Source organism: Bos javanicus, chromosome 21 (genome assembly GCF_032452875.1).
Source record: "Bos javanicus breed banteng chromosome 21, ARS-OSU_banteng_1.0, whole genome shotgun sequence".
NCBI lineage: Eukaryota > Metazoa > Chordata > Mammalia > Artiodactyla > Bovidae > Bos > Bos javanicus.
In genome coordinates, this window is record NC_083888.1 from 64152204 (window position 1) to 64168838 (window position 16635).

General features: G+C 47.3%; 1 protein-coding gene across 6 annotated transcripts in view; it reads left to right on the forward strand.

The window, feature by feature from the left end:
- The window catches only part of EML1 (EMAP like 1), a 204593-nt gene that overhangs the window by 177038 nt on the left and 10920 nt on the right, over positions 1-16635 (forward strand). For 3 of the 6 annotated variants that reach the window (XM_061395312.1, XM_061395311.1, XM_061395307.1), the window contains 8 exons: positions 3365-3475; positions 4298-4393; positions 5856-5990; positions 6663-6762; positions 8479-8633; positions 10837-10962; positions 11437-11568; positions 14976-15043. In XM_061395312.1, coding sequence (XP_061251296.1) covers positions 3365-3475; positions 4298-4393; positions 5856-5990; positions 6663-6762; positions 8479-8633; positions 10837-10962; positions 11437-11568; positions 14976-15043 — 923 coding nt within the window. Of the gene's footprint in view, positions 1-3361; positions 3476-4297; positions 4394-5855; positions 5991-6662; positions 6763-8478; positions 8634-10836; positions 10963-11436; positions 11569-14975; positions 15044-16635 lie in introns of all 6 variants that reach the window. The other 3 variants (XM_061395308.1, XM_061395306.1, XM_061395309.1) reach the window with 1 other exon arrangement.

Sequence of the window (16635 nt, forward strand, 5' to 3'; positions counted from 1 at the left end):
TTTTTTGACAATATTTTGCTGATGAATAAGCTGTTGGATATAATGTCTGTGAGCGTGCATGCTCATCTGCTTCCATCGTGTCCAACTCTGTGCGACCCCATGGACTGGAGCCCACCAGGATCCTCTATCCGTGTGATTCTCCAGGCAAGAATCCTGGAGTGGGTGGCCATTCCCTCCTCCAGGAGATCTTCCCAACCTGGAGATGGAACCCGTGTCTCTCACATCTCCTGCATTGGCAGATGGGCTCTTTACCACTAGCACCACCACCTGGGAAGCTCAAATTTGAATTTAATCCTTTAATTTGAATTTTTATTGCAAATGAAAATTCTTACACTGACCTTAAAAAAAAAAACCCTTGAGCTCACGTTAATTTCAGCTAATTTTTAAATAGCATCGCTCTTGCCTAAGAAGTCATTAATTCTTCCAATATTATTTACTCACGTGATAAACATTAACATGTTGAGTTAAAATCATGAAAAATAATCGTTTGACTATGGGGCATTTTGCCTCTTCAGTGAATGAGTCCCTTGTTATCATGACTTTAATCCATGGAGTGTGTGTCTATGTGTCATCTGCAAGGGCTGCTGGAAGGATTTTTGCAAAATTTTGTAAGCAAAGACTTCAGTTTGTATTTTAAGGAATCAGAGAAGGAGCTAGTGGAATTTGGCAAACACAGCAATTCAAAACTGGCTTCCACTTATTTACCACAATCTGTGGCCATTGTTGTTTTATCCAAAACATCTAGTAACTTTTCTGATGTCTACTTTTGTATAGTCTATCAATGCACAATGTATAATCTGAAACTAATTACGTTAAGTATTTCCATTTTTATCCTGAGTGCTACCATTTTTCAGAAAGTATTTTAATAACATCAAATTTTAAATATTTATGCTATTTTCCATTAAAATCCTACACTTGAAAGGAGGTAATAGGAACAATGGAAATCAGACTGCTATTCTGTAAGCACACAGGGAACAGAGTCTTCTTTTTTTTTTTTTTAATGTTAAATGACCTTTAAAAGTTATTTGAGATCACTAGTAAATCATTTGTTCCTCCCTCTAGTGGATGAACTGTGTATTTCAGTTTCTGGCCTTGAAATGGTATCAGAGCCTTAGAGCCCTCTGAATAGCTGAGCTGTTCCTTTCCATTTACAAGTGGAGAAGTCCAGAGAGGCCAAGTGACTGCAAACATCCAGCTACTTAGAGACAAATCCAGACTAGAGCCCAGTCCCCCCGTCCGTTGTGTACAAAGCTGGTCCTTTTCTTGATAAATCTGCTGGTGGTTCTGTGATGCTTTCTTCTATCAAGGAAGAGAAAAATTAGCACAGCTGAGAAAGTTTTGAACTAATCATAACCATTCTAAGCTTGTATTTGTGTATTATCAATCTCCTGTGGGGCCCAAGAATGTGAAGTTCTTAATACCACAGGTGGTAGTCATGATGATGAATTTAAACATGCTTACCCCTTAGTGGCAAGACAAACTTCAAAAGAATAACCCTTACATGAGACTCCATTTTCTTTGTCATGTTTCAGTTTTAAAACTTAGATGTTTTAGATATACAAATGGGAATATCAGTTCCTGTGGGACAGTTATCAAGAATTGACTGTTCAAAGTTTGAAACTTGGTATTAGTTGCTCATTTGTGTCTGACTCTGCGGCCCCATGGACTGTAGCCTGCCAGCCTCCTCTGTCCATGGAATTCTCCAGGCAAGAATACTGGAGTGGGTTGCCATTCCCTTCTCCAGGGGATCTTCCCAACCCAGGGATCAAATCCAGGTCTCCTGCATTGCAGGCAGATTCTTTACCATCTGAGCCACCAGAGAAGCCCCTAAAACTTGGTAGACCTCCCCTACAGCTAAATTGGCCACAGGAGCCATGACCTTCGGAAGATATTCAGTTCAGTTCAGTTCAGTCGCTCAGTTGTGTCCGACTCTTTGTGACCCCATGAACCTCTGCATGCCAGGCCTCCCTGTCCATCACCAACTCCTGGAGTTTACCCAAACTCATGTCCATTGAGTAGGTGATGCCATCCAGCCATCTCATCCTCTCATCCCCTTCTCCTCCTGCCTTCGATCTTTCCCAACATCAGGGTCTTTTCAAATGAGTCAGCTCTTCACATCAGGTGGCCAAAATATTGGAGTTTCAGCTTCAACATCAGTCCTGCCAATGAACACCCAGGACTGATTTCCTTTAGGATGGACTGGTTGGATCTTCTTGCAGTCCAAGGGACTCTCAAGAGTCTTCTCCAACACCACAGTTCAAAAGCATCAATTCTCTGGCACTCAACTTTCTTCACAGTCCAACTCTCACATCCATACATGACTACTGGAAAAACCATCTAGTCTTGTTGGTTAGACTAAACAAACCATCTATTCTTGACTAGACGGACCTTTGTTGACAAAGTAATGTCTGCTTTTTAATGTGCTGTCTAGGTTGGTCATAACTTTCCTTCCGAGGAGTAAGCGTCTTTTAATTTCATGGCTGCAGTCACCATCTGCAGTGATTTTGGAGCCCAAAAAAATAAAGTCAGCTACTGTTTCCACTGTTTCCCATCTATTAGCCATGAAGTGATGGGACTGGATGCCGTGATCTTAGTTTTCTGAATGTTGAGCTTTAAGCCAACTTCTTCACTCTCCACTTTCACTTTCATCAAGAGGCTTTTCAGTTCCTCTTCACTTTCTGCCATAAGGGTGGTGTCATCTGCATATCTGAGGTTATTGATATTTCTCCCGGCAATCTTGATTCCAGCTTGTGCTTCTTCCAGCCCAGCGTTTCTCATGATGTACTCTGCATAGAAGTAAAGCAGGGTGACAATACACAGCCTTGACGTACTCCTTTTCCTATTTGGAACCAGTCTGTTGTTCCATGTCCAGTTCTAACTGTTGCTTCCTGACCTGCATATAGATTTCTCAAGAGCCAGGTCAGGTGGTCTGGTATTCCCATCTCTTTCAGAATTTTCCACAATTTATTATGAGATATTGGGAATATTTTATTTATTGTAAAAACACAGAGTCTTAAGTGCATTAAAAAGAAAAAAAAAAAAACACTTTTGTTTTGGGACTTCCTTGGTGGCCCCATGGTTAAGACTGCACTTCCAGTGCAGGGAGCATGGGTTCAATCCCTGGTCAGGGAACTAAGATCCCTCAGGCCGTGTGGTGTAGCCAAAAAAAAAACTTTAATATTTTACATGTAAATATCAAAACTGATTTGAAATAAAGCCTCACAAAATAAAAGGATAAAACAAAGAACTGGGGGGAAATAGCATTTTTAAAAAAAGGCTTTTGACAAAGTAGAAGTAGCATCAATACAAAGGTAAATTTGCAGACCCGGCATGATGAGTGACCCAGCATTTTCTTCCGAAGCAGCAGTTACCCCCACACGTGCGCATCTGGGATTCCGTGACGCTGAATACGCTGCATGTCGTCGGAATCGGGTTTTTCGACCGAGCCGTCACCTGTATCGCATTCTCAAAATCTGTAAGTGTGAACCCTGTGGGTCTTGCAGCTTTGTCCACACAGGGAGGTGAGACTCAGCTCAAGGTTGAAGAGGGAGAGGTTAACACGCCTGTACCTGCCCAGATGTGTGCCCAGATCTGAACTCTGAAACCTCCCGCTTGCCAGGCCCCCTCAGTCAGAGGGAGCACATGCCTAGTCCCGCACGCTCCCAGTCAGACATTTCCATGGTGATGAGAAGAGGCCCTTCGGCCACACTGTCTCAGGCTCACAGAGCAGTCTTGCCTCCCCTGGCCTTGAATTTCCCCTGCCTGTCTGTGCCATCCCCACCCACTGCCTGGCCATAAGCAGGGGCTGGAGGGGCCTCGTGGTCCCCAGGCTTCCTCAGGATGAACCGCCCTTTGAAGCACTAGTTCAGCCAGTTAGAAACACATACATGTTCACATCAGTATGCCTTGCGCCTCACCCCCAGCACCTGTCCCCTCATACAACCTTACGATAACCAGCCCCACGCCCTGTGCCCTGTGCCCCGGAGCTGCAGACACTTGTCTCCTCCAGTGCGAGAGCTCTGCAGCCCCTGGGAGGCTAGGTCTAACGGAAGCGGTACTGAAGTCCGCCCCAGAGCTCTCCCTCCTGCTCCTGTGCCTGTTAACCCCCACATTCCCCTGTCCCCACCATCTGTCTGCCCAAGTCCTAAGCAGATCTCAACAGTGATGGGTAAATACACTTTAATAAAGATGTAGCAGGCTTGTGATTAAAAAATTAAAATTATGTTCCTTTTTAATCACGCTCAGTCTGCTTTATTCTCGAGTGTAGTCTTCCTGTGAATACCTCCTTTTTTCCTAGAATGGAGGCAGCAACCTCTGTGCAGTGGACGACTCCAACGACCACGTGCTGTCCGTGTGGGACTGGCAGAAGGAAGAGAGGCTGGCGGACGTCAAGGTCTGTGAGCACGCCTGCTGCGGGGCCGCCTCGTCCATTTCCCACGTGGAGCCGTCTCCCCTGAGCCGTGGGCTCTGTCCCTGCCGCAGCCCCCAGCGGGACCCCTTCTCGAGAAGCCCTCGGGCCCCGCCCCTCTCCCCTTATTCCCAAGGCCTGGCGGGCTTCCTGCTTCTCTTCACAGCGTCTGTAAGGGTTTCGCGCCCACCTCCCTTTACAGCCACCACCCTTTTAATTCGCCCCATCACTCCGGTGGTCACTTTCTCCCTCACTTACTTGCTCATGTTCTTTCCATCATCCACAAATACCGAGGTCCCCTTTTCACGCACGTGTTAAGGAAGTACTGGAGGGGTGGTGACAAGTGAGACGTGCCCGCTGCCCAGGCGGAGGGCCAGGCAGGGATCTGGGGATCAGGGAAGCTTGTCCAGAGCTGAGTGGACTCAGGAACGGGGAGCGAGATCTTGGTCCTCCCAGTGGGGCTTTTCCTGCAGGGGGGCCCATTGAACTTCCCAATATGTCAGTGAAGTTTCCTTAAGGTCTCTCATGCTTTCCTCCTGGTAAAACCATGATTGGGTCTATTTTTGTAGAAATGACTTCAGATTTCTCACCCTGGCATCCATTAGCCTTAGATCACCTTACTGACCTAACCATAGGACTACCATCGGGTCACCTGAGCTACCTGCCATTAAGAGCCCCAGTGGATTACCTGGCTTACGTAGCCTTCTCTCTTGTGTGTGTGGGATGCAGACGGTATTCTAACAAGGCATGAGCATGCCTGTTTTTATGCTATAGCTGTGCCTTCTATGTTTTGCTCAAGTATTTCGGTTCTTGCTGTGTTATTAGGTTGGAAGTAATCACAGCAAGTTATTGTCTAGGTTCAGGAATCTGTAACTGAATTATCAAGCAGAAGGAGCAGTCAGGGTCAGATTCATGGGAACAGGGTGCCAGTCATGAAAACTGATAACAGGATGAGGGTGGTAAATTGATAGCCAAAGAACCAGCTCCCCCTCTGGACTCTAGGCTCGGCCACCAAGCTATCAGCAGAGTCCTGGGGATCAGAACCAGGCAAACAGGGCAGCCAAAGTGGGCCAGGAGTGGTGGAGCTGAATAAAATCCAGGCTCCGGGGCCCTTCCCGTCACTCGATGAGGATGAGACTTGCAGTTCTTAAGTCCCAGCCCCTCCTTCAGCCAGAGCATGGCTGTGTGCCTGCTCCATGCCAGGTCCTGAGAGTCCCCATGCAGAAGGAGACTCTGTGGTCCTGTCCGCAGGGCTGTGGGGGAAACAGACAGGGAGAGGTGTCGGCGCACACAGACGTAAGTTTAGTGACTAGAGAAGATGAATTCAAGGGGCGAAGTATCAAGAGTCTTGGTGCTCACCTTGATGAGTTACTTATTTGTGGTTCAGAGTTTATTTCCTTAAGTCTCAAGAGATCTGAGACATCTGATTCTCCTGTTTTGTGCAAAGTGTTCGAACGAAGCTGTATTTGCCGCGGATTTCCACCCCACCGACACCAATATAATCGTAACCTGTGGAAAGTCCCACCTCTACTTCTGGACACTAGAAGGAAGCTCCCTTATTAAGAAGCAAGGATTGTTTGAGGTAAGGTGAAATTGCATCTCTCCTTTTATTTTTCACCAGTGGTGCTTGTGATCCCCTGGCATTTAAGGAAGCTCTGAGGCATCACAGCCTTAGAATTTAATTGGCCAAAGTGGGGGTGTCATGATAAAGACTATTCCTGGAGATCCCTGACAGAGTTGGGGAGCCCCTCATGGATAACATTGGTGACGCTGATAAGGAAGGACTAACACAGGGAGAAGAGCCAGGGTGCCAGAGGGCCATGGCCCTCATTGTGGCCTGCTGATTGTACAGAGCAATGAAGAAGGTGCCCAGGAGACTGCAGTGCAAGCCTGCTGAGGGTGATGGGCAACCTTGGTGCCATTTAGCCCAGCATCTGAGGCCTCACGAGAGCACCAATATGGCACCTGATGCCCTGCAGGCCCAGAGGCTGAGTTGGAGGACTGCTTTATCCGCCTTAGCCACTCCACAGCCTCCCCTGCTCTAACTGCCTGCAGCCGTGTAAGTACCGGATACTTTGGACCGGATAATCTCAGGGCGTAATTTGTGTAACGGTGGATGAGAAGGAAAGGCACACGGTGTGGTAGCCACAGCCGACACCATCCAGCTCGGGGTGCCCATGATTCTCGATGTTCTTAAAAACAGAAGGATGTCTTGATTTTACATATATATATATTCTTTTTTAACATTCTGCAGAAGCAAGAAAAGCCAAAGTTCGTCCTCTGTGTGACTTTTTCTGAAAACGGTGACACCATCACCGGAGATTCAAGTGGCAACATCCTGGTATGGGGAAAAGGTAACATCGACGCTCCTCAAGCAGCCTCTTGTGGGTAATGTTCTAAGGAAGAAGCCAAATCCCATAAGAATTGCCCGTTAATATCATTTCCAAGTTTACTATTTGATTCCAAGGTACATAGGTACCTACATACGTGTGTGTGTGTGTGTGTAACTTGGAATCAAAAAACCAGGACAGAGGAAAATGAGACTAGTAAGCTGTTGGCTTCTGTTGTTTTAAAAGGTTCTTTAAGCCCAAGATGTTGTAATAGACTTAATCACTTTATGGGGAGATCTAATAACAGCTTGTAATGATGAAAATCATCGAAGACTATTTAGCTCTACAGCGTTTAACTTCTCTGGTCCACCCAGCACTTGGCAGACATTGACTGAGTATTCATTGTGAGTCCAAAGCCATGTGCTGGACACTGGGCATACAGATGAGTCAGGTGGGCATCAGTGGGCAAACAGCGTGATAGGAAGGACTCCTTACTCAGAAACACGTTGAGTCGAGTTCAGTGAGCATTTATGAGTGTTTACCATGTGCCAGGAAAACAGAGACAATGCACCATCTCTGTACTCCAGGGTCTCAGTGTTTGGGCTGTGGGGTGAGGGCAGAAGCGGAGCCACCGGGGTAATGTCGGGCTAACTCGGTGACCTTGGTAGTACCGCTGCCACTCTGAGTGCCACGGGCTGTGTACACACACGGGTTCACTGCACCCTGAAAGCGGTGCCGTGGAAAAGCAGCAGCCCCATGACCCCCAGGAGGAAACTGAGGCAGAGCAATCAGGCCACTTGTCCAGGGACCCCCAGCTCATCTCTCAGCCCTCCTAGCACACTATATGCTTCATCTTGGCATGTTTTCCTTTATTGTTTTTTAATTTATTTTAATGAAGTATGGTTGATTTACAATGCTGTGTTAATTTCTGCTATATAGCAAGGAGATTCAGTTGTACATATATGTATGTATGTCCTCTTTTTTATTATTTTTTTGACTGTGCTGGGTCTTTATTCTCTAGTTGGGGCGAGCGGGAGCTACTGTTCGCTGGGGTGCGTGGGCTTCTCGTTGCAGTGGCTGCTCTTGTTGCAGAGCACAGGCTCTAGGCACCCGGGCTTCAGAGGTTGTGGTGCATGGGCTTAGTTGCTCTGAGGCTTGTGGGATCTTCCTGGACCAGGGATCAAGCCCACGTCCCCTGCATTGACAGGCAAATTCTTTATCGAGTTCTTCAGCACTGAGCCACCAGGGAAGCCCTGTGTATTCTTTTTCATATTCTTTTCCAGTGTGGTTTGTCAGAGGATATTGAATGCAGCTCCCAGCCCCTCTACATAGGACCTTGTCGTGTATCCATCCTACACGTGATCGTATACATCTGCTGACTCCAGGCTCCCTGTTCATCCCCCTCCCCCTTGCCCTGTGTTCTTTGATTAGAAAGTAACCCAGTTCGTGTTTGTCTGTGTTAGCCGCTCAGTCGTGTCCGGCTCTTTGCGACCCCGTGGACTGCAGCCCGCCGGGGTCCTCTGTCCGTGGGTTCTCCGGCAGGAACGCTGGAGCGGGTAGCCATTCCCTTCTCTGCGTTTGTCTCGTTTATCTAGTGCTCTGAGAACATGTAGAAATTGAATCCTTTATAGATTCACACTGCATTGATGTTCTGATAATCTCGTTTTAAAACAAAAAATGAGATGGGCAGAGGTGAGGCCTTGGACAACGTCCTAAGCATGGTTTTCTCGTTGTGTTTAGGTACGAATCGAATAAGCTACGCGGTTCAAGGGGCCCACGAGGGCGGTATTTTCGCACTTTGTATGTTAAGGGACGGCACGCTTGTGTCGGGAGGAGGGAAGGACCGCAAGCTCATTTCTTGGGATGGAAATTACCAGAAGCTTCATAAAACCGAGGTGAGACAGCATGTCACACTGCTGACACTCTTTTTAAACCTTAAACTATTATGTCAACCAGTTTCCTTATGAGTTTGAAATCTTTTGCTTACCGTTTTGAAAACTGTACTGAGAAAATTTTACTAAATGGGGTAACATATTATATAAAATCATGAAGGCAGTTTACTAAAATGGAATTCAATTTATAAACGGTGAGGTGGTCACATTTCATGTCTAGAGTATTATCATAGAACCAATCTTACGAGGGAGTATTATCCACACTTTGATTAATCCTTAAAATATTTATTGTCTTTTCCCTGTAACTGCCAGCATGTTGCTCTGGAGACACCGTCTCTTGGAACTAATATTTACTGAGTACCTGCTTTGAACGTGACTGAACACCAGCACTGTCTCTAGAGCTTTGACTTCTTTTGGCATTTCTCTCACCTCCTTATTACCTAATTAGCAACCCTGGACTCCAATAGGAGGCAGAGGCAAGAAATTCAATATTCCTTCTACACACTGTCTAAATTTTCTTTCCCAGGCCCTGGGAAATTATGAGCAGACAGAAACCAAGGTTGGCATCAATCTGAAGGTTGAGGACCTTCCCCTCCAGCATAGTGTGGACACCGTGTAGAACTTTATTGTTGCTTAGTTGCTAAGTCGTGTCCAACTCTTTGCAACCCCATGGACTGCAGCGTGCAGGCTCCTCTGTCCTTCACGATCTCCCAGATTGCTCAAATTCATGTCCATTGAGTTGATGACGCCATCCAACCATCTTATCCTCCGTCACATCCTTCTCCTCCTGCCCTCAGTCTTTCCCAGCATCAGGGTCTTTTCCAGTGAGTCAGCTCTTGGTATCAGGCGGCCAAAGTACTGGAGCTTCAGCTTCAGCATCAGTCCTTCAGTGGATATCCAGGGCTGATCTCCTCTAGGATGGACTGGTTGGATCTCCTTGCAGTCCAAGGGACTCTCAAGAGTCTTCACCAGCACCACAGTTCAAAAGCATCAATTCTTCGGCTCTCAGCCTTTCTTATGGTCCAACTCTCACATCTGCACATGACTACTGGAAAAACCATAGCTTTCTAATTCAGATGCCCACAGCACAATGACAGCAGAGAACAGCATCACACTTGCTCTGACAGTGTGAGAATTTTGTTTTGCTGATTACCGCTCTTCATAAAGCAAGGCCTTCATCTGAGTTTTGGAAATCACTTTCTTTTCATGGAGACTTTAATTGTGGTAGCATTTTTTATAATAATATTTGACCAGCATTTTTTTTGAACCTAAGCAGCATTGCAATCCTAAGAAACAGTCCAAAGCCTCATCTAGTATTATGGAAGACACTCACCATTTTTAAGTATCTGTAATTCATTATCAGCATGGATTGTTATCATCTTTTCTCAGATCTATGCTAACCCACTCGTAAGAAGTTTGTATGAGAACAGGCCACTCTTTAACATCCCAGAACCACAGTGCTGTGATTTTTGTTCCTTTGAAAAAGTACAAGAACCTCTAATTATTTTATCATAGCAAATTGTTCTTGAATGGTGTATTTTGAAATCGTTTTTATTAACACTTAATCACACGTGTACCAGCATGAGCAGTGGATTTCAAAACTAAATAAAGTTGCCAAAGGATTTATCATTGCAAGTTACAATAAATTTTTAAGAACTCTTACTTATTACAGCATGTTACATATTCCTTCCTCCCTAAATTTTACCTGCTTCTGCTATCAGAAGTCTTAACAAGTAAAGAGTAAAGTACCCAGTAGTCTTTTTTATTTTTTTATTTTGTCCAGAAAAAAGGTGCCTCATTGTAGGGGTTTTTTTTTCCAGTTGGAGTATAATTGCTTAACAGTGCTGTTGTTTTCTGCTGTATAACAAGTGAATCAGCTTCACCTGTACCTATGGCCCCTTCCTCTTGGGCCTCCCTGCCACCCCTCCACCCCCATCCCACCCATCTAGGTCACACAGAACACCCAGCTGTTCCTCTTTTTTTTTTTTTACAACCTTACTCTTGCTCATTCTTTCAAGGTATATAAAAGGTATGGAGTTTAAACGTAAGATTTGGGGTTTGGATCATTCACTCAAGTACTTTGTCTCCTTGTTACGTGTGTGTGTGTATGTGTCGTTATGATAGAAGCTGTTATCACAATAAGTAAACAACTGTTTTGAATGATGGAACTAGTAATTTAATGACACCTGAAATCTTTTCCATGCAGATTCCAGAACAGTTTGGCCCCATACGGACAGTGGCCGAAGGAAAAGGCGATGTGATATTGATAGGCACGACCAGAAACTTTGTTCTGCAGGGAACACTGTCGGGGGACTTCACACCCATCACTCAGGTAGGCGTCAGCTCAACAAGTCCATCAAACACCTTCATGCTGTGTAATAGTACAATATAAGACAGGGCCTCCCTGGTGGCTCAGATGGCCAAGAATCTGCCTGCAATGCAGGAGACGCAGGTTCAATCCCTGGGTTGGGAGGATCCCCTGGGGAAGGGAATGGTAACCCACTCCAGTATTCTTGCCTGGAGAATCCCATGGACAGAGAAGCCTGGCAGACTATACAGTTCATGAGGTCACAGAGAGTCAGATAGGAGGGAGCAACTAACACTTTCACTTTAATAAGACAGACAGCGTTACAAAGAGGCGATTCTTCTGTGTTTTATATTAACATCCCCTTCCTCAGCTTCAGTGGGAGGAAGAGAAACAGATGGACACAGTTCCAGAGCCTGTGGTGAGCCGTGGTGTTCTGTAGGGCCCCCGCGTGCTGGTGGTGATGTTTCAGGGGCGTCCGTCTGTCTCGGTTCTTTGCAGGGTCACACTGATGAGCTCTGGGGACTGGCCGTCCATGCCTCCAAACCTCAGTTCCTGACCTGTGGGCACGACAGGCACGCCACCCTGTGGGACGCCGTGGGTCACCGGCCCGTCTGGGACAAAGTCATAGAGGTAGGCCTGCGTGTCCTAGTCCGTCTTTCTTATAAAAATGCATCTGCAGCACATGGGTTTATTTATTTATTTTTTGCATGAGATTGGTGGTGATATAAATTCGTCCCAAAGAAAGTGTCACTTAATTTATCGCCTTCAAATTGCATTGCTTTAACCACCACCCCAAGGGGTCTCATTCATGTATTTCTGAAGTTTACCAGTGCTTTTTCAGACAGCACGTACGCCTTTCTGATTGGTTGTTGGGTCTCCTGAGTGCAGTCTCTTCTGGCTGAAAAGCTGAGGAGCCCTTGTTAGGAGCCTGTATTCTATTTACAGAACACCTTTTTGATGGGAATGGATTAGCTATTCTAACAGCATCCAGTTTATCTCTGCACTTTGAGTTTGATGGTACAGGTCAAATTTAAAGTCAGCACGTCTCTGAGTTTGCAAAAGGAACTCCGATCATACATCAGAGTGCTGAAGGATCCTCTCCCTACGTGCCACGCAGTGGTGTCGGCGTTTATTGAGCACTGTTTGCATACTGAGCATTGCACATGTGTTACTGCTCATCCTGACAGCAGCCTTGCAAGGTGAAGTTTTTAACCTTGATTTTAGTGATTAGGAGGTTGGAGCTTCGAGAAGTCAGATGGCTTGGCAAGATCAGTGTTTACACCCCACTCGGTTCACACCTGACGCCAAGGTCTTCTGCTGCATCTGTAGTGATTCAAAGCACCTCCCGTGTTGCTTGCACCGTTCATGACACATAACAGCCTGGGTGAGGGGCAGCCCCTCTGCAGACCCCACCACGAGTCCTCTCGACACCCGTGGAGTTGCCGGCACGTCTCCGTGTGCTGGGTCCATGCTTCAGCCCTTCACTTTTGGAGAAAATCTGCAAGTGAATGGAGGTGACTGGTCCCTGGGGATGTTGAGCACTGGGATGATGGGCCGTGGGGAGGTGACTCTGGCACCAGAGGGGTTGGTGCACAGCTGGCAACCAGGAATCCTCAACAGTCGTCTGGGAGAGTGACCTTCCCTGCGGCCTCAGTCCACACGGCAGCCTGGCTGAAAGCCTTGCCAGCTACTCCAGCACCAGACCGTCAACCCACCCAGCCTGGCATCACAGCACAGGTGCTAAACCGAACACCAAGAAGATCTTAAGCCCCAGCTCCTCTGCGCACTGACCGTGTGACTGGGCAGACACATTCAAGTATCTTCCTCTCAGAATGTTATGAGCCTCAAATGAGCTGCACAGTAAAGCCTCCAGTGCACGTGATTTCTGTCTGGAGGCCCCGAGCTCATCACAGCTCCCACTTTGGAAAAGCACCGCAGGAATGTAATCCGGCTTCCCCGGTGGTGCTAGTGGTAAAGAACCCCACCTGCCAGCGCAGGAGATATAAGAGATGTGGGTTCGATCCCTGGGTCAGGAAGATCCCCTGGAGAGGGGATTGGCAACCCACTCCGGTATTCTTGCCTGGAGAATCCTATAGACAGAGGAGCCTGGTGGGCTGTAGTCCTTGGGGTCACAAGAAGTTGGACAGGACTGAAGTGACTTAGCACACAATATAATCAGTCCCTGCAGTCTCCTTCCTGTCTCTCTTTCTCTCTTTTTTTCCCAGTTTATCCGGTGGCATCTCAGTGCCTCCATTTCCACATCCAGGGTTACTGCTTTCTTGGTCTTCCTGTGATTAATCTCTTTTCATTTCAATTCATCCTAAGTACTCCTAACGCGTCACCTAAAACACAGATTCAGTCACATCACTCTTTTCAGTGAAAGGAAAGAGTCCCTCTCACTGTGTTCTTCCTGGTGATCTGATCCTTGACCTGGCCACGCAGCCCACATTGCTAGCATCATCCGTGTGATTTCCCGTTCCCTCCCCTGTAGGTCCTGCTTTGAAAAACCAGTGACTCTCCCTTGCTGTTGTTGTTCAGCTGCCAAGTCACGTCCAGTTCTTTGCGACCCCATGGACCGCACCTTGCTAGGCTTCCCTGTCCTTCAGGATCTCCCTGAGTTTGCTGAAATGCATGTCCATTGAGCCGGTGATGCCATCCAACTATCTCATCCTCTATCACCCCCTTCTCCTCCTGCCCTCAATCTTACACAGCATCAGGGTCTTTACCAATGAGTCGGCTCTTCCCATCAGGTGGCCAAAGGATTGGAGCCTCAGCTTTAGCATCAGTCCTTCCAATGACTATTCAGCACTAATTTCCTTTAAGATTGACTGGTTTGATCTCCTTGCAGTCGAAGGGGCTCTCAAGTCTTCTCCAGCACTCTGCTCCAGACTGTGTTGCTTCTATGTCCTTGATCGTATTCTTGTCCCCTTAAGACCTCATCCAAACAGATACTGGCGTGTCCACGTCCGCCTCCACCAGGGGCAGTTCTTCCTGTGTCGGAAGGCCCGAGTCGAGGGCCTGCAGCCAGGACGCCGCAGCCCAGCTCCCTGTCTGACGTCACCTAGTGCTCCCTTCCGTTGTGCTCTATCTCTCCCGTCAACCTTGCTCCACCTTGTTAGTAATGAACACACGCGTGTCTCCCCAGCGCTAAGTCTGGCGTGTGCCTCGCTCATCTGGAGATCGCTCTAGGACGGCCAGGTGTCCTGGGAGGCGCTCATCCGGTCCTGACCTGATGGCCTTGGGTGCGGGGGTCATATTTCCAGACAGATGGGGCAAAGCTTCCCATTCAGCATGGAGGTCAACCAAAGGGACTTCCAAGACTTGGAGGAAGAGCATGTCTTTGTTCTGTCATCTGGTTACTGTAGATATGAAAGGATATAAGATAGAATGGGCTTCCCTCACAGCTCAGTTGGTAAAGAAACCGCCTGCACTGCAGGAGACCCTGGTTCACTTCCTGGGTCAGGAAGATCCACTGGAGAAGGGATAGGCTACCTACTCCAGTGTTCTTGGGCTTCCCTGGTGGCTTAGCTGGTAAAGAATCCAGCTGCAATGCAGGAGACCTGGGTTCAGTCCCTGGGTTGGGAAGATCCCCTGGAGAAGGGAAATGGCTACTCACTCCAGTATTGTGGCCTGGAGAATTTCATGGACTATATAGTCCATGGGGTCGCAAAGAGTCGGACATGACTGAGCAACTTTCACTTTCTACTTTGAAGATAGAATGAGAGAGACTTCCCTGGTAGTCCAGTGGGTGGGACTCCACGCTTCCACTACAGGGGACGTGGGTTCAATCCCTGGTCAGGGAACTGAGATACCTCATGGCACGAGATGCAGAAAGAAAAATGATAAAAAGACAAAATTGTGTTATTTTTGAGACATGACCTTCATTAAAGTAAGGAAGTGTTTTCCTCTCTGAAGAAAAAAAAGAGTTTTTTTTTAATGGGCCATGTAGCCCTAAGGGATTAGAGCTGTGCTTGTGTGTGTTTATGTAATCGCGCTGTGTCTGGCCATCAATTTACACTTCCTTTACAACATTTTAGGATCCAGCTCAGTCTTCTGGTTTTCATCCTTCAGGGTCTGTGGTTGCAGTCGGAACACTGACTGGGAGGTAAGTGCGTGTCGGTGTAGCCTGTGCTTTCGGGGTTCACGGGAAAGAGGCTTGTCTGTGTTTCCCCAGCGACCGGTCAGGGTAGCCCTTCGCTGCCTCGCTCAACACCTGATGACCGACTAGGAATTAACGTCAGAACTCGGAAGTGAAACCTGAGACAGTGGGCCTTCCCATTTCGGACCTTGGGAAAACCTAAAGTTGGCCATGGTCCCCGCTCCCAGAGGAGGCCCCACCTCCACACACAGATGGTTGTGGGGCTCCTTGATGTCAAAGCACTGAGGGTTTTATGATGCTTTTTCCTGCTGCCTTGCAAAATTTTAGAAACTGCCCAGTCCCTGAGCCTCGTGTTTGACTCAGCTAACCCTCACTTGCCAAGGGCCTCCGATACGCCGGGCGGCAGGTCTGTGCCTGAGTCCCAGCTTTGCCACCTAGCTGCAGTGTGTCTTTGAGCCAGTTGCGTGACCTCTCTGAGTTTGTTTCTTCCTCTGTGAAAGGTGGCAATATATGTGCCTTGCCAAACACTGATGATTAAGTGAGACAGACTATGAAGCGGCTCCTGGGGTTGCCTGGCGGGCAGCTTTGGTGGTTATTATTGTCACCGTTTTATAAGATTTGATTGTGCTTTATATTGATTGTCATACTGTCTACACTTACTGTAGCTTGATTCGTATACTGTTAGTGCTTCCCTGCTCTCCAAAGTGTGCCACTCATGGACAGGAAAGTGGGCAGGGCCAAAGAGGGCTTGGAGTAAGAGTAGGAACTGCTCAGTACAAAGTCAGCTACAGGGTTGTGTTATACGGCACGGGGAGCACAGTCAATAGTTTATAATAATGATAAATGAGGTAGAAGCTTTACAAATTGTGAATCACTGTATTGTATACTTGTACATAATATTGTACAGTGTACATTGTACATGTTTCAAAAGAGAGCATACCACTTAGATTATGTTGTTAGACTGTAGCATGTGTATAAAGAAAGAGTAACCACTCATAAGTCATAGGTGGCAACATCTTGAGAGTTGAGCACCTATCCAACAGAATTCTTCATGAATCCTGCAAAGCCACACAGCCATGCATGCACACATACATGCACACACACGCACACACCTCTGACCTCTCTTAGAGACCGCTGAAGCTTCTGACTCAAGCAGGCTGTGATGAATGGCCACCAGCCAGTTATTGTCATCAGCTGCACGCTGACTCTGTGGCAGGACAGAGCATGGGACGAGGCCAGCCAGGCAGTCAAAATCACAGACAGTGTCCTGTGGGTGGAAGAGAGAGGGACACGCATCTCCGCATCCCTCCCCTCCGTTCATGCTTCCCCCACCTCTAGTCCTGGTCCTGGGCTTAGCTCTCAATGGGGAAGCTTAACACGGTGTTCAGAGGCATAGCTAGTCCCTACAGTCTCTCTGCTGCTTATATTCTGACCTGTGTTCAGGTTAAATAGCACATTAAAGATAAATGTGGAGAAGAAAATAGCAACCCACTCCCATATTCTTGCCTGGAAAATCCCACAGACAGGAGCCTGGAGGGCTACAGTTAATGGTGTTGCAGAATCGAACACAGCTGAGCGACTAACACTAACACACAAAG